Raw genomic sequence first — 22222 nt, 5'->3', positions numbered from 1 at the left:
TTGTCGCTGACTGGATCGCTGTTGACAGGATCTTTTTGGAGGAAAACAATGGGGCACAGCCTGAAGACTCCGTCTACCAACTGTCACGCCAGCAGGTGCCTTTTCATTTCCAATTACTTAGATGGGACTACTGAAAAGTTGTCAGAGGAGCTGGATTTACATGCCATTGACAGGGCAGGTTGTTCCTTGCATTATTTTGATGACTTGTCTGGCAAAAGGTTGAGCTTGTCCTTGGAAGAGATGGATTTAGAAGCTTTTGAGTTCTAGTCCAGCCAAGGTTGTGCCACATGGTTCCTTTTTTGTGCTGGCTTTTTGGAAGTGCATGGAGGAGCACTTTGCACTGAATTATTCTGCGACGAGAGGCATTCCCATCGGAAGGTGGCATTTTCTTCTTCTGCAGATGATAGACAGCCAGCTTCCTTAAACTGTACTTATGCGTTTTTGAGAGAGACATGTTAAATATGTCACAGCGTGAGACCTTGTGAGGAGGATAAAAATCAATAAATGCATTAATATAACTATTCCTTTGGCCTCCGTATAAGCAGGACTTGAAAAGTGGCTTTTGATTTCTCGGTCATAGTAATGGTTGGGAGGGTCTATCTGGTCCAGAAGATGAAAAAGTTTGGAAAAAAAACCCTAAAAAGAACTCAGTTTGTGCAAAGATGAAGTCTGGTTTGTCGAAGTCCTTGGAAGACGTAGTAGAAGTCGAAATCTAGCAAACGTGCCGTCAAACATGGGTAAGAGCAGAGTTCTTCTTGGGGTCTTGTTCACACATGATGTAGTGGAAATATAAACTCTTGTGGCCACTAAGGAGAGTAGAGAACTTGGCATCTCCACCTCATTGGATGAGGTATATGGCCATATTGACACTGTTTACTGCTATTTAAAATTACAGGAGATTCCCAACTTGATGGGAGAATGATTCATGCATGTGAACCTGTGAATATGCAATGTTGGACAAAAGCACAAGTTGAGGACTCCTAAACAGTGTATGTATTAATCTTGGATTGATCAATGTGACAAAAGAACAAGGGAAAAAACAAAATAAAATAAGCAATGGCAAAACGAATAGGTCTCGTCAATGTCAGTGCCGAGCTGTTGGCTTTGCCAGTGCTTGCCAGTAAAGTACTGTTTAAATACAGTACAAGGAAAAACATTTCAAAATACTGGAGGAAAAGCAATATATCTTATAGCAATGGTCCCCCAACCTTTTGACTCCTGAGGACCCCCACTGAATTACTACTGGAAGCCAGGGACCCCCAAGCAATTTTTACAATTTAAATTTCAAACATTAAAACAGTAATTCGCAAAAAATACATATACAAGTACACACCAAACAGATACTCGAACTGCTAATAATTTAATTATTTTATATTGAAAAAAATGCAAAAATCTAAAGGTTTTCATGGAAAGGTTGGCACTGCATCACGGTGACTAACTTTTCAATATTTTTTTTATTTTTTTAGGAAAGCTGAATCCTCTGGTCAGATTCTAAACCTCCCAAGGGATTTCTGTTTTATTTTTTAGGTGCATAAGATCTGAGAAAGCTTTTTCATATAAATATGTGATGGGGAAAGGAAGTAAAACCATAAGGGCCTCTCATATCTCCATCGTCGCTCTGTCACATGTAATTCATTTGTTCTATAGCACCTCTCATACCAGTGTAGGGTGTCAGCGCACTTTACAGTGGACTACAAGGTGTAGGATTCATATGTTATCCACCCTGGTAGGCATTTTCTAAGAGTGATTGGTCTAGAGAAGCACAAACGCAGGATTGAGAATATAACACAGTGGTTAGCATTTACTTTAATAATAAGAATGTATTTCTATGCAAGCAACCCTTTTTTTTTTAACAGCATAAGGATGATGAGAGACTGGGAAAAACAAACTTTAATTTGAGCAATGCATTTTGCATGCAGCTATTTGATGGCAATTTATAGCTCACTGTACTAGATTCGGATTGTAACTTATGAAACTCATAGTAACAAAAGAAGCTATGCTACAAAAGAAGTGACCCACTGTGCTATGCACATAACATACCGTTCTCTGCAGCAGGCATGTTAACCATCTGCGCTACCTTAGAGGAGTAAAAAGTGCCACTAAACTAAACTTCCATCTCGTACAAGCAGGTACATTAATCACTAGAATTATCTTGATGCTTTTATTTTCATCAGAAAGCTGCTGGTTGTACAATGAACTTTGAGAGCTTTTACACCTGCTACACAAATACAAACACCCATGTGCTTCTATCGAGAGGCCCTGGCTAGAAAAGTGCCTTCCTGTTGTCCCAGGCCTGATGACCACCCCCCCGGGGATGTGTCACAGACTCCTGGGGGTCCGCAGACCACAGGTTGGGAACCTGTATCTTATGGCATATCAAAACTGTATATTAAATTCAAAGTTTAACATTTTTGAAAATGGGATGGTTTATTTTTTGTTGGAAAATTCTGAACAGAACTTAAAACAAATACAGAAGTGTCAGTGTGTGAAGGGGTATGCTTGCTAAGGCCTAATTTACTCTCCACAGTATTGAGCCATTTGCTCTTTTGCACTGGCCGAGGGAGCAGTGCCATGCTAAATATACCTTCTACCTTGATATCAGGCGAGTGAGTGCAGCATATGGCCCTTTCTTCAAAGCCATGAATGGCTTAGGAGGGAAACGTACAGGAGGATACACAGTGTGAGACAAATGCAGGCCTAAACCAGGGTACCATGTTAAAATGGAGTACAGGGGCAGAACGGAGAACAAAGGAACAGGCCAGGTGCAGGGCAAAAGAGTTGTAGTCGGTCCTCACATACCGCAGATAATGTAGAAGGCCGCACACACAAGAGCCTGAGTCACTTCCTGATACAAGTGTTAGGAGGAGGGGTACAACATGGCAGACCTACCTGAAAGGAAGACACAGGATTCTTGTGAGTGTCAAGGTTGGTAGAGGGAGAAGGGCAGGCCATAATACTTCAGATTATGGGAGCAGTGGTGGGAGGAAACACAGATAGAATTCCATAGGTGAGATCAAAATAAACTGCTTGTTAGAGGATGCATATGTATGTTATATATAGGACAGCTACATTTTTAGTGACAAGTAGTCAGATGGGTTTTTTGAGAACTATTGCTTGTGCCAAGAATGAAAGTAGATAACATTATATTGAGCTACTGTGTTAACTGGAAATCTGATAAAGCATATACGAATTAAGCCTATAAAAGATGCTGTTTGTATATAAAATACTATATTGCTAACAGAGTTGTGTCACTTCTTTATTCCTGAAAACCCGACTACAACATGAAATGCAGTGATAATTGAAAAAGAAAACCTGAAAGTCTGCTTTTCAGCAGTACCCCAGAAAAATATCCCTGTTGCTGATCATTTACAAATAAGCTGTGTGGGATGCAACACAGAACAGTGAGTACATTTGTGGGATGAAGCAGAACAAGAGGGAGACAACTAGCAAACACCATGCGCTCTCATCGAGTCCTGCATTACAGAAAGAAAAAGGTAGTTCCTTAAATGTGAGCAGTAGAAGGATACAAGTCAGACAATTAAAGGAGCATAAAGAAGCTATGCTCCAGGGGAGGGGAAAACACAAGATGAGGAAGGGAAGCAATTGAATAAGAAATAAGCACATGAGAGTGAAAATGACACCCAGTGGTAAGCAATGGGTGTGAATCCCACTGTAGGCACACAATATATTGTTTATTACCAAGCAGATTGCGCTGTCTGCAAGGCACTACCTAAATATCCCGATTGTAGTGTAAGTTTAATGTGTTAATAATGAAATGTGACATCCATGGCTCCCAACTCTTCTCATGCATCTGGACAACCCTGAGCACAAAAAATAGGAGTGTCTGTGATCAGGCGATAGTCAACTATACCTATTCACTCACGTGTCAGGTGGTTCTTTCCCCTCTATTACGTACAGTGTTTCTCTAAGCAATAAGCAGGCATTCCATGATAAATGTTTGTTTTCTATAGGTGTCAAGGTCCTCCTACAGACTAAGAAACGCAAGCTTTATGGTTAGTGTGCTCAATCCAGGAACCTAAAAGACAAACTCCACAATCTCATCCAGAAAGTCTGAAGCATGCAACATCGCCATGCAATATGCAACGTTATGCCCCAAATGAACCCTGGTGTTTTATATACATGCAAATAAGTCTCCAGCTCTCCAATCTAATCAGTCAGCTCGCCCATGACCACATTTTGTATGTTTCTGAACAGGGCACAGAAATTCATGACAAACTTTCTGATAACATGGATAATCGTTTTACTACATATCAGCCAGTCTTTAGTTTGGGGTCCATGGATTAAAGGATGAGATCTGAATGGCAATTTGTGATATGGGATGAGACCATGGCAGGGCTGCAGATATCTAACTGTTTTTGTCTGTAAAATGTTATCTGTAGCTCAGTGTATGATGCCATTTGGTTAGCATGTTCCAGATTTCAGATATACTGATTAGATTAGATCTGGAAAAACCTTAAAAGGCTGAGATCTGTTACACCTAGGTCCCAGCCCACAGACGTATCCCTTTGGTCAGGCAGATTGACAACCCAATCATTGGTGGGTGCCAGGCAAGGAACACTGTCCTGGTCACATGAATTACATTTTCTGTAATTCACCCACTTTAAAGAACATATAGTGAATTTGCATCCAGCACAGCCCACTGTTTTAGCTGGGGCTGTTCTTGGACAAAAACTCAGACAGAGAGGAGAATTAAGTGTGATGGTCTATATTACAACAGAAGGTTGGTCATTTTTAGGCCTCCATTCAAACCCAACTGACAGTATCCTCCAGAGAAAGAAGCAAAACTGGGTAGTTACATGTTGTGCAAAGTGTCCAAGTTCTGCATATGGGCATTTCTGGATGTCTAAGGTAAGCTGGTGTCAGAAGGTACAGTGAATAGATTAGAGGAGCTACCCAGGTAATCAATTTAGTTTTAAGAAAGTGTAACAACAAAGTCACATTATGTTTCAAACTTGCTCCTGCCCCAATATCTGATCCAATTACCAAGCAACAGCCCATGCAGAATGGCACTGGTTTGTATTAGTTCACTTAGATATTGGAAACCCCCCAAATATACAGTGGCCAGTCCACTGCGTATAGCTCAGATACAAAAGTATGTTGTTTGTATATGTGGAAACATGGACCTACATTCCAGGGGGCCATTTAAATCTTGTGCTAAGGCATCAATCAAACTCCATTCAGCAAGCAACCCTATTGTCAGTGAAAACTGCAATGGTGATAGACCACTGCCAGATACTCATCTGGATGCGTAACAAGCAAGGCAAAAAGTGAGATAAGGTCCCCTTAACCTGGTCTCTAATTCTAACCTAAATATTCTATAAAGTTTTCTGGATCATTTACTGTAGAAATATATAAAAAACAATCTAGATCCTTCTTGACTGGTCAACCGAATACTATTTTTAGACAAAAGAAAGAATCAGTTTGGTGTAGACTTTACTAACAATATGAGGGAGTAATACTGTATTGAAACAATTACAGTTATTTAAAACACCCTTCATGTAAACGTGCACTATTACTTTCACACCACAAAGAGTTCTGGAACCATGTACAAAAAAACAAACAAAAATCAGATAACATGTCTTTTGATGTCCTCAGAAAATAACCTGCATAATCTTCAGAATCCCCTTGTTTTATAAAACATTTTTTTTTAATAATTAGACTTCGTAGTGTAACAAATGTCCTGGAAAGGCTACACTGCAAATTCCTATTTCAATTTTACCATAGGTCATAGCTCAGCAAAATGGAGCAAAAGGTAACTACACTGAATATGTCTTTCACCCAAAAAGCAACTTGAGCATCATTATACCAGCGTGACTTTAGCTAAGTGTAGTTTGAGTCAAGAAGTTAGCAACTTTGCTAGCCCCCTGGCAATTTCCATTTAGTTCACATCTTACAAATAGTTATGTTTAATACCCAACTCCTGCAGATTATGGTTTTCAAATTGGTAGTAATTTCATTACAAGACTGGAAGCTATCATGATGCATGGACAATTTGCCTGCTCCTTCCAGCACCTTCAAAGAACAGCAATACATCATAAAGATAAAAAAATAAAAACTCACAGAATGTTCTCATATAAAACGCTGATTGAGTCTCATCTTCCTCTTTCATCAGTTGTTCATGGCAAGATAAATGTTTATCTTATTGCTGTGTATAACTCATACATTTCTTTAAAGGGATCAGTTTATTAGGACGCTTTATGTTCCAGGTGGTGTTTAGGAAGGTTTCCAACTTATGGATGCCGGGGTGGGGACGAGGGGATGTGGTGGTAGGTTACAGCTTTATGTTTGCGATAGGTGTTTTTTTTTCCAAGGAGATCTTGAGTTGCACGTTTTTTTTTAATGGATTAGTTTGTGGGCTTCGGGTCTGAGGAAGTTTCTTTGATAACCTACATATTTGTAAACTAGCCATGTCTTAGATTGGAGTTTTACTGGCCTTTTAATCACTGATGAGTGAGGCTTCTTGGTAGGGCTTCACTTTGTCACAAGCACCTTGAAGACCACCATGGCTTGTGGCTTGCCAAGATTCTTTTGTCAGCTGATTGATCTTTAGTCTGGCACATGGATAGGTAGTGGCGTGCTGTGTTTTCTCTTCTGGCATGGCCTCCACACCATTTTGGGAAAGGGTATCTCTACTTTCTTTCCATAGGCAACACACATATGTTTTAAGTGTCTATTGCCAGGATGACACACAGCTAGACATCTCGAGGCCAATATCAGATCAAGAACACTTGTATTTTTATCATTAGGAAAGGCTTATATACTGGATTTAGGCCTTTTTTAGGTCAGGTTAAATTTGGAGAAGTATGAAGGTTCTTCCTTGATAACTTTGCTGGCATATATTCTAAGGATGTGGACTTTTTTGAGGAGAAGGAGACAGATGGAAGTATGTCTTCCACCATGGAGAATCAGGAGATTGTAATAAATTATGCTTATGAAGGAATGAAAGCTTCCATTAAACGGTGACTTGAAACAGCATTAGGAAAAAGGATAATCTTTTAGATGAGTAGTTCTGGACCCTGTCTGAAGACAAGCAAGTAAGAAGGAATTCTGATGAATACATTTACCTGTGGATTCCTCACCTTCTGAATACTTGTAGTGCACCAGCATTCAACAGAAGTTTATTCTCTGTAGCTCTTTATGTTAACGAGGACCTCACAATGGCATGGCTCTGCATGCGACTCCCTCTGACATCATCGGGGCCATAAGAAATCCTTGCCGGTGTGGTGACATCAATTCCCTTTTTTCTGCGCCTTCAACGTCCAATGGATTTTCCTACTTCTCCATGTGGTTACACTATTTCGAGGGAATTTAGGTTCTGTTGTCCTCTTAGACGACAATGTCTCCACCTAAGAAGTCAGGGTTCAAACCTTGTTAAGAGTGTGGAGGCAACTTGTGAGTTAAGGACTCACATGAAGATTGCCTTTGGTGCCTTAGTTTGAATTATGATGTCGGAAGTTGCGCTTCGTGTTAGAGCATGAATCCAAAGGCCCTGAAGGAAAGGGAGGCCAAACAGTTCTTGGCTAATGCGAAGAAGGACAAGCGAGGCCGTCATAGTTCCCAGTGTAAAGCGGAGCCCCATCTCATCGATCCTTGAGGTCACACAAGAAAAGACAATGTCATGGTTCAGAGCGTCAGTCTTCTCGAGAAGTCAGTCCTCGTCCTCTGTCTGCTGCTCCGAAGTCATGGTGCCGATCGATTTAGGAACTGAATCAGCAGCCTCCGTCTCTTCCCATGTCACCTGAAGGTTCTCTGACGTCGTCATCAGTAGAGATCCCGACAGCACCTTTGACTCCGATAGCGCAGTTCTTTCCAGTTACACCTCCAGATCGATAGACTGAAGCGCTGGCAGCGAGGAGCAAGACTATCCTGCATTTCCAGCTATAGAGATGGACCCGGTGAACTTTTTAAAAGCTATGTATGACATTTTAAAAAGGGCTATGACTCCCTCTGGTGCGCCGGCTGGCCCCAAGGGTCCTTTGACCTTCTCCCTTGGAGTTTTTCCGGCGCCGTATAGGCAGGCTCCGTTCCTACCTTTTATGCCGACGGCCCAGCATCCATGGCCTTTGACGGCGCCGAGGAAGATGACACCTTCGCCGACTGTCACTTAGCAGGATTTATTGGCGCCGGTACTGATGTCAGAGGTCTAATCTGACATCACATCACTCTACTCCAGCTAGACCGTTTTCAGGTTGTAGGTTACCGGCGCCGACACTGGCCTCGCTGGAGCCGCAACAGAGACCTCCGTCGAAGGTTACATCATACCATGGAGTAATAAGAAGGGCGGCTGAGCTGATGGACTTGCCTCGTCCCACAACAGAATTAAAATCAAATATATTAACGGAGGTCCTTCTTTCTTCCTCTTCTGCGTCAGAGTCTTTGTTGCCATTCAGTGAGGCTCTGACAGAACCAGTGTTAGATGTGTGGCAGAAGCCTGTATCAACTCCAGCGGTGTTGATGTTGATCGCAAAGATATATAAAGGACGGCACCAGGAGATATGGGTGTTTTGAGTCAGCATCAGACACTGGAAAGCTTGGAGGCTCAGGCTTCCTGTTTTTCTAAATCAGCCCCTGGATAATTTTTAAATAACCCTGCGGATAGAGATTCTAAGTTAATGGAACAATCGGCTAAGAAAACATTCTCTTCTGGTAGGAAGCACTTGCAGAAAGGGAACGGTTGCCAACCAGGGAATGCAGAAGTCCAAATATCATCATGCAAGGGCAACTGAAAGAGGGTTCCACTCTGTTTTTTAACCTCGGGGAGGTAGAGGTGAAAGGTATTATTGTGGTAAAGGAAGAAGGTAAGCTTCTGGAGAAGGCATAGGGCAGAATGGAGATTTCTTTTGGTTCTTCCAAAAAAAATTGGGAGGTAGACTGCCCTTTTTCTACTTCAGATTGCAGAGGATTACAAATGATATTGGGGGATTGCAAACTGTGATGGGTTTGAAGAGTTTATGAAGACCAGGTTCAGGGGTCCTAACCAAGAGAGATGGTTTTCGACAGAGAACGCATGGAATTGGTGGATCTACAAGTGAATGATGATGAGATGGTACAGAAAGAAGCAATTGTTCAGGTGCGAGATGTAGGGAATGGTTTTGTGAGCAATCTCTTTTCAGTGAAGAGGGAGGATAGGGGTTGGTGCCCAGGTAAAAATCTGTGCAGTCTGAACAGTGTTTTTAGTCTCAAAATATTTCAAGGTGGAGGGTATTCATCTTTTAAGAGGAACACTAGAGGAGAACAATTGGTGGTAAGATTTGAATTTGATGGGTGCATATTTCACAGTCTGATGGATGAGCAAAGTCACATTTTTATTTGTTTCAGGTGGGGAGATCAGATGCATCTATTCCTTTACCTTCCTTTCGGGTTACCTACAGCCCTTTGGTGTCTCACCAATGTTTTGCACCCTACTGAAGCTTTCTGCAAGAGAGATGGGAACCTTTGATCATCCATCTGAACAACATTTCTATATTGTCCCACGATTAGTCAGAGCTATTGGGGCATTTGAGAAAAGCAATTTGTTTACTGGAAGATTTAGGCTCCTTGGTCCATATGGAAAAGTCGACTGTGGATCTGAGCAGGCTGACGGACTTTCTGGGGTTTTAGGTAGATATCACCCTTGCAATAATGTTGCCATAAAGGAAGATGAAACTCATAAAGATCAGTTGATTTTATCAAGGAAGCAAGTGATTTTACAGGTGTTGGCGGAAGTGATTAGCCTTCTGTCTACTCCTATTCGGGTGATTCTTTCAGGGCCCACTGCATTACAGGCCCCTGCAGAGGTTGAAGACTCCAAGCTTAAGAGGAGGTTTCTGGTATGACACTCTTTGTCAAAGGAGACAAGTGGTCAGGAAATTTGAGAAGGGGGGATGGTGGTGACAGGAGGTGAACAAAGTCTGCATATTAACCCCTTCGCTGCCAGGCCTTTCTCCCTCCTGTGCAGAGCCCTTTTTTGGCTATTTAGGGCAGTTCGCGCTTAGGCCCTCATAACATTTTCTCCACATCAGCTACCCATGCCAAATGTGTCCTTTTTTTCCAACATCCCAGGGATTCTAGAGGTACCCAGACTTTGTGGGTTCCCCTGAAGGAGACCAAGAAATTAGCCAAAAAACAGCGAAAATTTAGTTGTTGAAAAAAAAACAAAAGGGAAGAAAAAAAAGGGGAAAAAAGCTGCAGACTTTGGCATCTAGCTCAAATTCACCTTGGGAAACCTACCAGACCTGCACATTTTTGAAAACTAGACACCTACGGGAATCCAAGATGGAGTGACTTCTGAGGCTCTCACCAGGTTCTGTTACCCAGAATCCTTTCCAAACCTCGAAATGTGGCTAAAAAATACACTTTTTCCTCATATTTTGGTGACAGAAAGTTCTGGAATCTGAGAGGGGCCACAAATTTCCTTCCACCCAGCATTCCCCCATGTCTCCCGATAAAAATGGTACCTCACTTATGTGGGTAGGCCTAGTGCCCGCAACAGGAAATGCCCCAAAACACTATGTGGACACATCAAAATTATAAAATACAAAACTAACTGTTTTTGCGGGGGCACCTAAATTTGTGCTCCTGGGCTCAGCAGCCATATAGGGAAACTTACCAAACCCAGACATTTCTGAAAACTAGACACCCAGGGGAGTCCAGGGGAGTCCAGGGAGGTGTGACTTGCATGGATTCCCCCAATGTTTTCTTACCCAGAATCCTCAGCAAACCTCAAATTTAGCTTAAAAAAAAATAAAAATTAAATTTTTCCCACATTTGTGTGTGGGATCAACGCACCAGGATGAATTTCCTACCACCCAACGTTCCCCTCAGTCTCCTGGTAAAAATGATACCTCACTTGTGTAGGTGGGCCAAGTGCTTGTGACAGGGAAGAGCCGAACACATGTCGAAATTGAGCAGGAACCAAAGCGGGTCCAAAAGGGCAGTTTGAAAAAAAATATTTTTAGGTTGACAAGTGCAGCAGGATTTGTATTGGTATAGATGAGACAATGCTGGGTGGTAGGAATTTTGTGGATTCCTGCAGATTCTGGTAGGTTCCATCACAAAAATGTGGGAAAAATGTGTGATTTCCTGCAAAGTTGGAGGTTTGCAGGGCATTGTGGGTAATAAAATGGTGCAGGGTGCTTGTGAAGCATGCCACCCTGGAATCACGCACATGTTCAGTTTGCAGATGTGTCTAGGTCTTGTGGATCTTTCTACATGGCAGCGTCCCAAAATCCATAAAGTGCAGCCCTCACCATTCCAAGTGGGACGATTTTGAGAGTTAGCCAAGCTCTCTCGGCCCAAATGTAAAACCAAAACACAAAATAATCAAATGTCCTCTTGCTTGCCGGGGAATAAGATGTTTTAGTGTGTGGGGGAGAGCTGAAAGACTGTTTCCCCCTTCAGTTGGGGTGGGGGCATAACCACCACCCCACTATTTTGTTTTAATTCCCCCCCCCCCAAACAAAAGACACACACCAATCCCTGGTGCCTAAGTGGTTTCTGCCCACCCTCCCCCACGGGGGCAGAGCGGCCTAATAGAAATAGGCCGATCTGCCCCCGAGGGGAGCAGAAATGACCTAAAATAAATTTGCCCCGCCCCCAGGGGGGGCAGAGATGGGCTAAAATAAATTTGCCGCCCAGGGGAGCGACCCTTGCCTAAGGGGTTGTTCCCCTGGTGTGAAATTTGCCTTAAAAGAAACTCCCTGGTGTCTAGTGGTTCCTGTCCCCCTTGAGGGCACATTGGCCTTAGAAAAATAGGCCCGATCTGCCCGGGGGTCGCTCCCCACCTCTAATAAATGGGTGGAGGGAGGGATTATCCCTGGCACCTAGAGGTTTCTGCACCCCCCCCCCCCACGGCCTAATAACAATAGGCCGATCTGCCTTGCCCAAGGGGTCACTCCCATTATGCCAATTTCCTTATTTCAAATAAATCCTGGTGTCTAGCGGGCATTTCAGTAGCCAGATCATTAAATGCTCTGAGAGACTTCAAAGGGAAGGCAATTCATCTCCTTCCCTTTGAAGCCTCTCAGGCCCCCATCACATGATAAGAAGTGAAATGCAAAGCTGAGATTCCAGCTCGATGGGAGGTGGCCTCTGATGAGGTCAGCGCACGTTCACGTGCTGACGTCATCAGACGTCACTGGGGAGGTTGGGAGTGGTAGGGGAAGGGCTTCCCCTTCCATCCCTGCCTTGGGGGGTGAGAGGGAAGCCCACGGAGGGAGCGCTAGCGCTCCTTCCGAGCTCATGTGCCAGGACGTAATGGTTACGTCCTCGGCACAGGAGCACTGTGCCGGTGGACGTAACCATTACATCCCGGGCACAGAACTGGTTAATTGTTTGAAGATGTTGGCATGAGGAGTTTCAAGGACTCTTTAATAGGGAACGTGTTTTTGAAATGAATGGACTAAAGTGCCTAGTTACAAACTGCATTTTGAGGTATGTTAGGAGTACTACAAAAGTACTACTAATGTACTACAAAATGCTGTTCACTAACCTATGTGCAGAGGTCTAATGCTCCAACTCCTCCATCCTTTATGTGCGGAAATCTCCAACTTGACTGCAGATATCTCGGCATACGTTAGTATATGTTTCAACAGTCAATGTGGCTGGAAAATGGGTAATATTTACAACTAAATGGGAGGTGTTTAGAGCGAAGTAAGGAGGGATTAGGAGAGTGTTAGTGAGGGGTTTTGGGACAGGACATGTACCCTGCACAAAAGAGTAAGCCCATTACTATTCAAATAGATATTACAGCCGAAAAAGACCCAAAGCAGTTGTTAAAGTATTCTAGCTCAGAGCTAGAGTATGTTCAACATTACACATGGGCAATTACAATTGAACAAATTTTCAATCAAATTAACTTATTCTATGTATTAAAACATATAAACAAATTTGATTTTGCTTTGTATAAAACTTAAATATTGGTTTATTATAAAATATGCTGTTTTTTAAAATGTAAACATCAACGTAACTTTAGTTTAAAATATAACTATTTCTATACGTAACTTTAAATAAATATATATAAATATACAAATAAATTACATTTTATACTTTAGTTGGAATTTTTCATTTAAATTATTTACATCTTGAAAAATATTTTTATTTGATATATTTAAAATAATTGAATATCTTTTTAATTTTGAAAGTATTAAAGAAAGTACGTATTCAATTAAAAATGAGGTAATGCAGTAGCATTTTTTATTTTGCTCTACATTCAAAATATATATTTTTAAAATGTAATAAACCTTTTAACTTTTCCCTATATGTTAACATAGGGAAATCTCCGAGGTGGAAGAGGCTTCCGCCTATGTGTGAGAAATTATAAGTAGTACAAGTAGTATGCCCGTAAATTAGGATCTACTCCCTCTTTACAAAGGGTGGTGACATGTAAGTCTACACTTTTGAGTAAGTTTACACTTGTGAAGGGTGAGTAGCCAAAAGTAGCAAAGATACTCAAAGATACTCAAATGCATAAGAGTAAACTTACATTGTAGATTTACTTATGTGTGTTTACCTTTGTGAACAGCCCCCATTGTGTCTGCAGTTAGGTCAATTGTTTAAGTGAAAGCAGGTTAAGCAGTTGCCAGACTTAGCAAGGTGTTTGTGACATTTATACCTGTATCAGAGAATGTATTTGAAAATAGAATATTTACTAGGCACAGAGAATCTGATATTGCCAGTTGGAATTCAAGGTCCCTCAAGGACTTCAACGATTGGAGGGTGGATCTTTTTCCTTTGGGAAGATTGTACAGGAATGGGGCCCATTGGGTTTGTTCACAATTAGATTATTTTTTCAGGTGAAAAAATACTTCCGCTGGAGACCAGATCTGAAGGCCTCAGTTGTGGATGCATTTCAACAGAGTTGGATTAGCATGAGAGTTTTGCTTTGATTCACAGAGCTTGGTGAAGGTGAGGAGAGGTATCAGTTAGCTCTTGTGACTCCTTTCTGAACATTGCAGGCTTGGTTTCCAGGGTTGATGGAGTTGGCAATGGAAGAACATTTTTCGATTCCAGTGAGACAATGTTTGTTGGTAGGTCCAGGTGGAGAACAGCATCCTTGGGTTTTTGTCAGGGCCTTGGAACTATCATGTTTTGCAGGTATCAGGGAATCTGACAGATGTGGTGCTTGAAGAGGAATCTGGATCCCATGAAAGCTCCTATTACTCTCTAATTTCCTTACCCCAGCGTTTTCATAAGGGTCTCTGTTACAGGGAAGAAAATTGTTACATGTTTGCTATTTTAGTGGGTTTTTCATGAATTGACGATTGATTGGTAGTGACACTATGTCATGTTAGGTGATTAAGATATTAGATTTAAAAGACCTCCCGGAGCTCGTTATGAATTCCTATGGGATGTGTGGCCAGTCGAGCATGATGCCAATGTGGCAATACAGGGCTTTCAGCATGCATAACGACAGCATCACTTCTTGCAATAAAATGACGATTCTCCAATAATTATGCAGAAAGAGACTAGATTTCATTAAAGACACAGAGGCTAGCTTTCTGAATTGCTCTCTCTCATCTATCCTTTGCTTGAAAAAAATTAGAAGGGCTGTGGTAAGGCATGGCAACGCCCAAGGTTTTTATTTTAGCAGGGATTATTTCATCTGTTTAAAGTGTCATATTTTTCACAAGGATATTTTGAATTGTTCATTAAAATGAAAGAAATACATTTTGGAGCATTCAGGATTCATGATATTGTTTTGTTTTGTTTTTTCTAAAACTCATACATGAGATTCATCGGAGGAGATGTCCTAGCAGGTGGAAAGACAACTGTGGAGTGCAGTGTGTTTTGACATTTTGCTTGTATTTCTTTGTTCATCAGAGCTTAGAAAAGGGGAAGAGGAGACCCAATCAACAGTTGTTATAGACTTATGAGAGCATTCTTTTTTTTGAGTTGTTGGCTTTCTGATGCAAATGTGCTGCAAGGAGTGGGCAATAAAAGTTTTATGCATAATGCTAGTCCCTGTGTCATTGATGAAGTCTAGATTCTTTCTGCATAACAACTGGAGAAACATCATTCAATCTTAAGATTTCTACTGATAGCCGCTTTCAGAAATAAATCACAATAACTTCTCATGCTGCATGGTCAAATGATTGTTGCACTTGTTTGCAAGGAACCACTAGCCAAAGCATGTCTGGAATCTATTTAGGTCTAGGGCAAGAGTGACAGATCAAGGACCAAGGTGACAAAAAATGGTTCCTCTGAGTCAGCTTGATTACTGGGTTATCAAACTCAGGAATTGAGCTAGTATCTGACAAAAAGAAGGGATAAACAGGAAGGAGGAGCAACACTAAAAGTATTTAAATGCACTAAACACTGGAGTAAACATGCAAATGTAGACATGTAAATCTAATATCTGCATTTATAATTTTTAGATGCATTTATATCTGTGGATAGGAGTGTGGGAACGTAAGTGAACATGTAGTTCTTGTGATCTAAACCAGTAGTTCTTACCCTGATGTCCACAGACCCCCTGGGGTCCACACCTACTTAGGGGGAACAAAACTGTTCAGAAAACTGAATATTAGAAATTAGTACAACATACATACAGAAAAAGCAATAATGAAAACTTTTAAATACTGATTAAATGTGAAGGAATTTAAAATTGGAGGATAAACATTATTTTGGTATACTTTGCTTGCTTCATGGGAGCAGAACAAGTAGAGCAAACTAAATCTAGTCTGGATTGGTGGTCTCAATTAAAGGACTGATATGTGCAGACAAAAATTGAGTATGTATTAGGAGCAAAACCTCAAATGGGTCCAATTAAGTTAAATTTTGATTTTTGTATCATTTTTGTTTGTAAATGTAATCAAAGATTTCATAATTTGTGGATTTGTTTGATGGGTACTTATTTGTATATTTTTGCATATAGTTTTGAGGTTCACATCACAGAAACTAGACTGTTAGGGGAGGCTTTACAGATGTCAAAAAGCTAAGAACCCCTGATTTAAATGGTATTCAGCTCTTCAATTGGCTCTTCGCCTGTGTTAACCCACACTAGACATATTTCTTTATGATGCAGAGTGATATACTGCACAATTATTCAATTCTTCATGTACACTTCTCGGTGAACAAACTGTAGTGCATAAAACGAATGACACAATCAACAAGATGATTAAAGTAAACCAAGACTGCAGAACAAAATCCTACAGTTTCATACATACCGTGTATGACTCTACTAGCACCGTGGTTTCCAAAGCCAATTTCTGCTCCTGCTCTATGTTGTACCCAACATAGCACAACTTCTCCTTCATCATGCGAACTGTCTCAAAGTCAGCTGAATGGTTAAAAGCATATCCTCGGAGTAACAGGAGCTGGAAAGAAGGTGTGACAAAAGGTTGTCCATTACGACAGTTGGACAGCAGGAACAATAATTTCCCTTCTAATTGAGGTAACCAAGGTGAAATGGCCATGTAAATGTCCTAGCAAGAGAGAAGGGAGTGACAGGAAATTTTACAGATGTGAGGGCATATCGTCAGAGAATCCAAACAATGTTGAGATGTACTTAACTCCAATTTAAAGACCAGGAACTAGCTTGTTCCTCAGAGGGTCTCTAATACTGGCCATTACAATCTGTCAAATGATTCAGTTAAAAAATTATCCAATATTCTCGTTAACTACTTTTCCTATTGGAAATGTAATTCTAAGTTTATCACTAAAGCCCTCACCCCCAGGGTTTTCTCAAGAGAAAGAGGAGCACCATACAGAAACTGTTATTCAAGTTATGGTCAGTACTCTTTGATGTTCTTTAGTTCCTGAAAATAAACAGTAATTTAAGCAACCCAAAACCTTCACTGCCTTTAACTACTAAGTTAACTCAAGAATAAATAAGTACATTTCTGCACAGTGTATGACAAGAAAGATTCAAAAGGTCTTGAAAATGTGCATCTGCTTTGCATCCCTGCATTAACATTCATGGTCTTGGAAATTATATTCTACTAGACAAAAAACACAAGAACAAGTAACTTACCTTCAGTAAACTCTTTCTCGTGCATACTCTATTTAACCGAAGGTCCCTCACCTTGCGAATGCTCTGAAGTACAAGACTATATGCACTGACATCCGGACGTAACACAGTCACAAATTGGCACTGCAAGAGTTTGGCACCTTATATTCCACACGCTTCAGATTGGCAGCAATGGTCAAATCAGAATAGACAGTGCGCAAAATCTAACATAGGACCTTTTTTTTTTTCCTTCAAGGAACAATCTCTCTCCAGAATGGGCCGTTTGGAAACTGTGGTTAGAGTAACCACCAGAAAGGGCATTCCTGAAGGTAACTAACTTCTTCTTGCAGATTCCTCCAAGTACAGATACTTCACATTGTTAACTGATACCCAATCATTAACTCTCAATAAAGCAGATGATTTGAGGAGTGGACTTCACACTCGCAAGTTACGTAGGACTGAGCAAGCAAAACGGCCCTCCCCACGGACCTGCAAGCCAAGGCAGTAATGTACACGTTGCTTACCTTCGGTAATGATATATCTGGTAGAGACATATTCTAGTTGCAGATTCCTTCTTTTTTTAATTCCCCCAGGCGTTAGACTGGATCCGGAGACTTTTCTTTGAACAGTACCTCTGCGTGCCGTCAGGTGGAGTCGGTTGACTTTGCAGGCGTCAGTGGCGTTGTGTTCGTCGTGATTACGTCACTGTCGTATATAGGTGTCACCCCAGCATGCTGACATCAGTTTCTTTTCACGACTTTCCACGCAAGAAGCGCAGAGCCATGAAGAACACTGATAGTGGTGCGCCAAAGCTAGGGCCCCCTTAAGGAAAGTTCCTGCCCTTAGAAATCAATTGGCAGAGCGGAGAGGATGGGTGGGTCGGTAAGGAATCTGCAACTAGAATATGTATCTACCAGATATATCATTACCGAAGGTAAGTAACTTGTACATCTGATAGAGACTTCTAGTTTCAGATTACTTACCTTTTGAATAGATACCGAGCAAAACCATCCCCGGAGGTGGTCTGCAAATCAAGATCACACCAGGAAGTCCTTTAGGACCGAGCAACCAAAGTAGCCGTCCCTACGACCTGATTGTCCAGGAAGTAGTGCTTGGTGAACGTGTGCAGAAATGCCCAGTGGCTGCCTGACAGGTATCCAGGACTGGAACGCCTCGTGCTAACACTGTGGTAGATGCAGTTGCTCTAGGTGAGTGAGCTCACAAACCCTCAGGGGGTTGCTTCTTTGCCAAAGCATAGCACAATTTAATGCATAGGAGGACCCATTATGAAATGGCTCTGCCTTCCCTTTCTTCACTCCCACAAAGAGTTGATCGTCCACCCGGAAGTCTTCAGTACGATCAAGGTAGAACGCCAATGCTCTTTTTTGGGTCCAGGCAGTGGAGTCTCTCCTCCTCATGTGAGGGATGTGGGGGGTGGGTAAAAAGTAGGCAAGGTGATGGACTGACCTGCATGGAAGGGTGTTACCACTTTAGGGAGAAAAGAAGCCCTAGTGTGGAGTACCACTTTGTCAGGATGTACTGCCAGAAAAGGTGGTTTAGATGACAGAGCTTGGAGCTCACTTACACTGCGAGCAGGGGTAATGGCAACCAAGAAGGCAATCTTGATGGTTAGGAGCCGAAAAGGGCAGCTATGAAGCGGCTCGAATGGAGTGCACATCAGATATGTGAGGATTAAATTTAAGTACCATTGGGACATGATAAGTGGGATAGGTGGGAAGAGATGTGTGAGGCCTTTGAGAAACTTCCCTACAATGGGAGATTTGAATAAAGAAGGTTGGTCAGGTAGTCTCAGGAAGTCAGAGATAGCAGAAAGATAGTCCTTGAGGGTGCCCAAGGCAGAGCCCTGTTGGGCAAGAGAGAGAACAAAGAGCAGAACTTCAGCAAGAGGTGCAGAGAGAGAGAGGATCGACAGATTCATTGATTCACCATGCCACACATTTTTTCCAACGACAGGCGTATACTGTTTTGGTGGAGGGACGCCTGGCTGCCAAGATGACGTTTCAGACTTCGGGTGAAAGGACAAAAGCTGTCAACTGTCACCACTCAATCTCCACGCAAGAAGTCGGAGAGTGGACAGGTTCGGGTGGATGACCCTCCCCTGCTGCTGCGACAGAAGATCCCCCGAATGGGTAGTCTGATCAGAGGAGCTATGGCCATGTTCAAGAGCTTGGGATACCAGACTCTTCGTGCCCAGTCCGGAGCCACCAGAATAACCTGGGCCTGGTATTGCCTGATCTTCTTCAGAACGCAGGGTAGAAGTGGTATGGGGGACAAGGCGTACAGCAGGCATGAGCTCCACTGGAGACAAAGGCGTCGCAGAGCTAGTGCCGCCTTGAAAACTCCAATGCGCAAAACAGCCAGCATTGCACGTTATCTGTGGAGGCGAAGAGATCTAACCAAAGCTCTCCCCACTGCTGAAATAGATCTTGTGTTACCTCCGGATGGAGAAGCCATTCGTGATCGACTATGCATTGTCTGCTGAGTTTGTCTGCTCTGGCGTTCAAGGAGATCACCAGATGTTGAACCATCAGGGAAATGTACTGATGTTCTAGTAAGTCCAGAGACGAAAGGCTTCTTGACAAAGAGTCTATGACCCCACTCTGCCTTGTTTGTTGCAGTACCACATGGCGGTGGTGTTGTCCGTGAGCACTTGCACTGCTTTCCCTTTGAGAGAGGGAAGAAATGCTTTCAATGCTAGTCGAATCGCACAGAGCTCCAATAGATTGATTGGAAGCCCAGATTCCACCGGAGACCAGAGGCCTCTGATCTCTGCCTCTCCCAAGTGGCCACCCCATCCCATGAGTGACGTATCTGATATGTCACTACTGTGAGGTCTAGTTGGGGAAAGGAGAGGGATCTGTCCTTGACCCAATCTTGATTTGGTAGCCACCACTGAAGATCTTTCACAGTTCCTTCTGAGATCTGGACTTTGTCAGAGAGTCTCCCCTGATGCTGCACCCACTGGAACTTCAGATCCCACTGCAGAGCCCGAATATGCCATCTGGCCTTTTGAACCAGCAGGAGGCCATGAGGCCCAGCAGCCTCAGAGTCATTCTCACCGAAATCCAGGACAGAGGCTGAAAAATCGGTATCATAGCCCGAATATCCTGGCCTCGCTTTTTGGGAGGATGAGCCTGAACTGCACTGTGTCCAGAACAGCTCCTATGAAAGAGAGTGCCTGAGAAGGAGTCAGGTGTGACTTTGGCATGTTTATAGTGAACCCCAGCAAATGCAAGAGGTTCGCTTTTTTCTGGAGGTGGGAGCTGACTTTCTGGGGTGTATCTGCCTCTAACAGCCAGTCGTCGAGGTAGGGGAAGACTGGGACCCCTAACCTGCGCAGATGAGCTGCAACCACTACCATCACCTTCGTGAACACCCGAGGGGCGCTGGTAAGGCCAAAGGGGAGCACAGTGAACTGAAAGTGCTCGTGGCCTACCACGAATCTTAGGTAACGTCTGTGGGCCGGCAAGACAGGGATGTGGAAGGATGCGTCCTGCAAGTCAAACGATACCATCCAGTCTCCCGGGTCCAGGGCAAATAAGACCTGAGCCAATGTCAGCATCCTGAACTTCTCCTTTTTGAGGAAGAGATTAAAGGACCGAAGATCTGAGAAAGGATGACGGCCCTTGTCCTTCTTTGGCACCTGAAAGTAGCGGGAATAACAACCACAACCTACTTCTGATGCAGGGACCCTCTCTATAGCTCCTTTGGCCAAAAGGAGTTTGACTTGTGACATGTGATCCTCCTATATGTGATCGAATGAAGGTGGCATGGCTGGAGGAGAAGAATCGAAAGGGAGGGAGTAGCCCTTCCAAACAATCTGGAGGACCCACCTGTACGTGGTAATCGTTTTCCAGTGGGGCAGATGATGGTGAATCCTGCGTCCAACTGGTTCCAGGTGTTCCAATTGACTAGAAAGGTTTGGAGACTAAGGAGGGGGGGGTTAGGGATGGACTCAGTGACCCGCTGGCTCTCTAATCTCATAGACTGGGGCTGTACAGCATGCACGGGTCGATGGCTCAGTGGAAAAGGGTGCGGTTGGGTGCCCCTTCCAAAGCTACGAAAGGGGCGAGAGGTGGACTGGTGGGGTCTATAGGCAGGAGCGAGGCCAAGTGACCGGGCCGTGTCTCGGGAATCCTTAAAGAGCTTGAGCGCCGAGTCCACCTTGTCTCCGAAGAGACGGGTGCCATCAAAGGCATGTCCATTAACGCCAGATGTTCTCAGCCAGGCGTGACGTCTTAGTGCCACCGTCGATGCAACCGATCTGCCTAGAGAGTTGGTCGTATCCAGTTCACAGCGGATGATTAACTTGGCTGCATCTCTCCCATCTGTGAGCGCTTGGGAGAGGACATTCCGGGTCTCCTGCAGAACTGTAGGCAGCACCTGTGCAACCGTATCCCAGAGTATGGGAATAGCAGCCCAAAAGGCAAGCTGTGTTCACCGACCGCAGTGCTAGACTGGCAGAAGATAACATTTTCTTCCCCAAATTATCCAGTCTTTTTGATTCCCTATCCAGGGGGTGCAGCAGGGAATGCACCAGAGGAAGAATAAGAGGAAGCCTGGATCACAAGGCTCTCAGGCGTGAGGTGTGGGTGAGGATTTTCAGGTCTGTTGGCGCAGGCCAATGGCGGCGGCCAATCATCCTATTCACAGGAGCCTCTGTGCTGGGTCTGGACCATGTACCCAAAAGGTCTTCCGTCAGTGCCTCATTAAAGGGGAGAAAGGATTTTGATGTGGAAGACCCCGGCTGAAGCACATCGGTTAGGATGTTAGGCCTAACCTCCACAGAAGGTAGGTCAAGGTCCAAGACCTCAGCTGCCCTTCTCACCACCATGGAGTATGTGGCGCCCTCCACCATAGCCACGGTAGGGATAGAGAGCTTAACAGTGTCAGGGGAGGTGTCTAGACCACTGGCATCACCCAAATCCCGCACCCAGTCCATTTGTGGGTCAAGTGGGGATTCTACTGGTTCTAGAGGCCCCTCTAAACTCTCCCCGTATCCATACCCATAAGTATAAGGGTCTGGATCAACTCTGGGCCCCGGAGAGCCCATAGAGAATGGAATCGGCATTGAGAAACATCGTTCCGGCTTTGGGTCATCAGGTATGAGAATAGGATCGACGTGGATTGTGGGCCCAACCGACGTCGGGAGCGGCGACGTCTGACCCGACGCCGGGGAAGGTGGCTGTAGCACGAATGGCGTCGGGGCGGGTCCAAGATTGGATCCGGAGGAGCCCTCCGGATCCGAGGCTG

General features: G+C 43.5%; 1 protein-coding gene across 2 annotated transcripts in view; it reads right to left on the bottom strand.

Annotated features, from left to right (window-relative positions):
* ACTR2 (actin related protein 2) overlaps positions 1 to 22222 on the bottom strand; it is a 167446-nt gene that overhangs the window by 44464 nt on the left and 100760 nt on the right. For both annotated transcript variants that reach the window (XM_069234264.1, XM_069234265.1), the window contains exon 6: positions 16167 to 16316. In XM_069234264.1, coding sequence (XP_069090365.1) covers positions 16167 to 16316 — 150 coding nt within the window. The remainder of the gene's footprint in view (positions 1 to 16166; positions 16317 to 22222) is intronic.

The sequence above is a fragment of the Pleurodeles waltl genome, chromosome 5 (genome assembly GCF_031143425.1).
Source record: "Pleurodeles waltl isolate 20211129_DDA chromosome 5, aPleWal1.hap1.20221129, whole genome shotgun sequence".
NCBI lineage: Eukaryota > Metazoa > Chordata > Amphibia > Caudata > Salamandridae > Pleurodeles > Pleurodeles waltl.
This window is presented reverse-complemented; position numbering and strand designations above follow the sequence as displayed.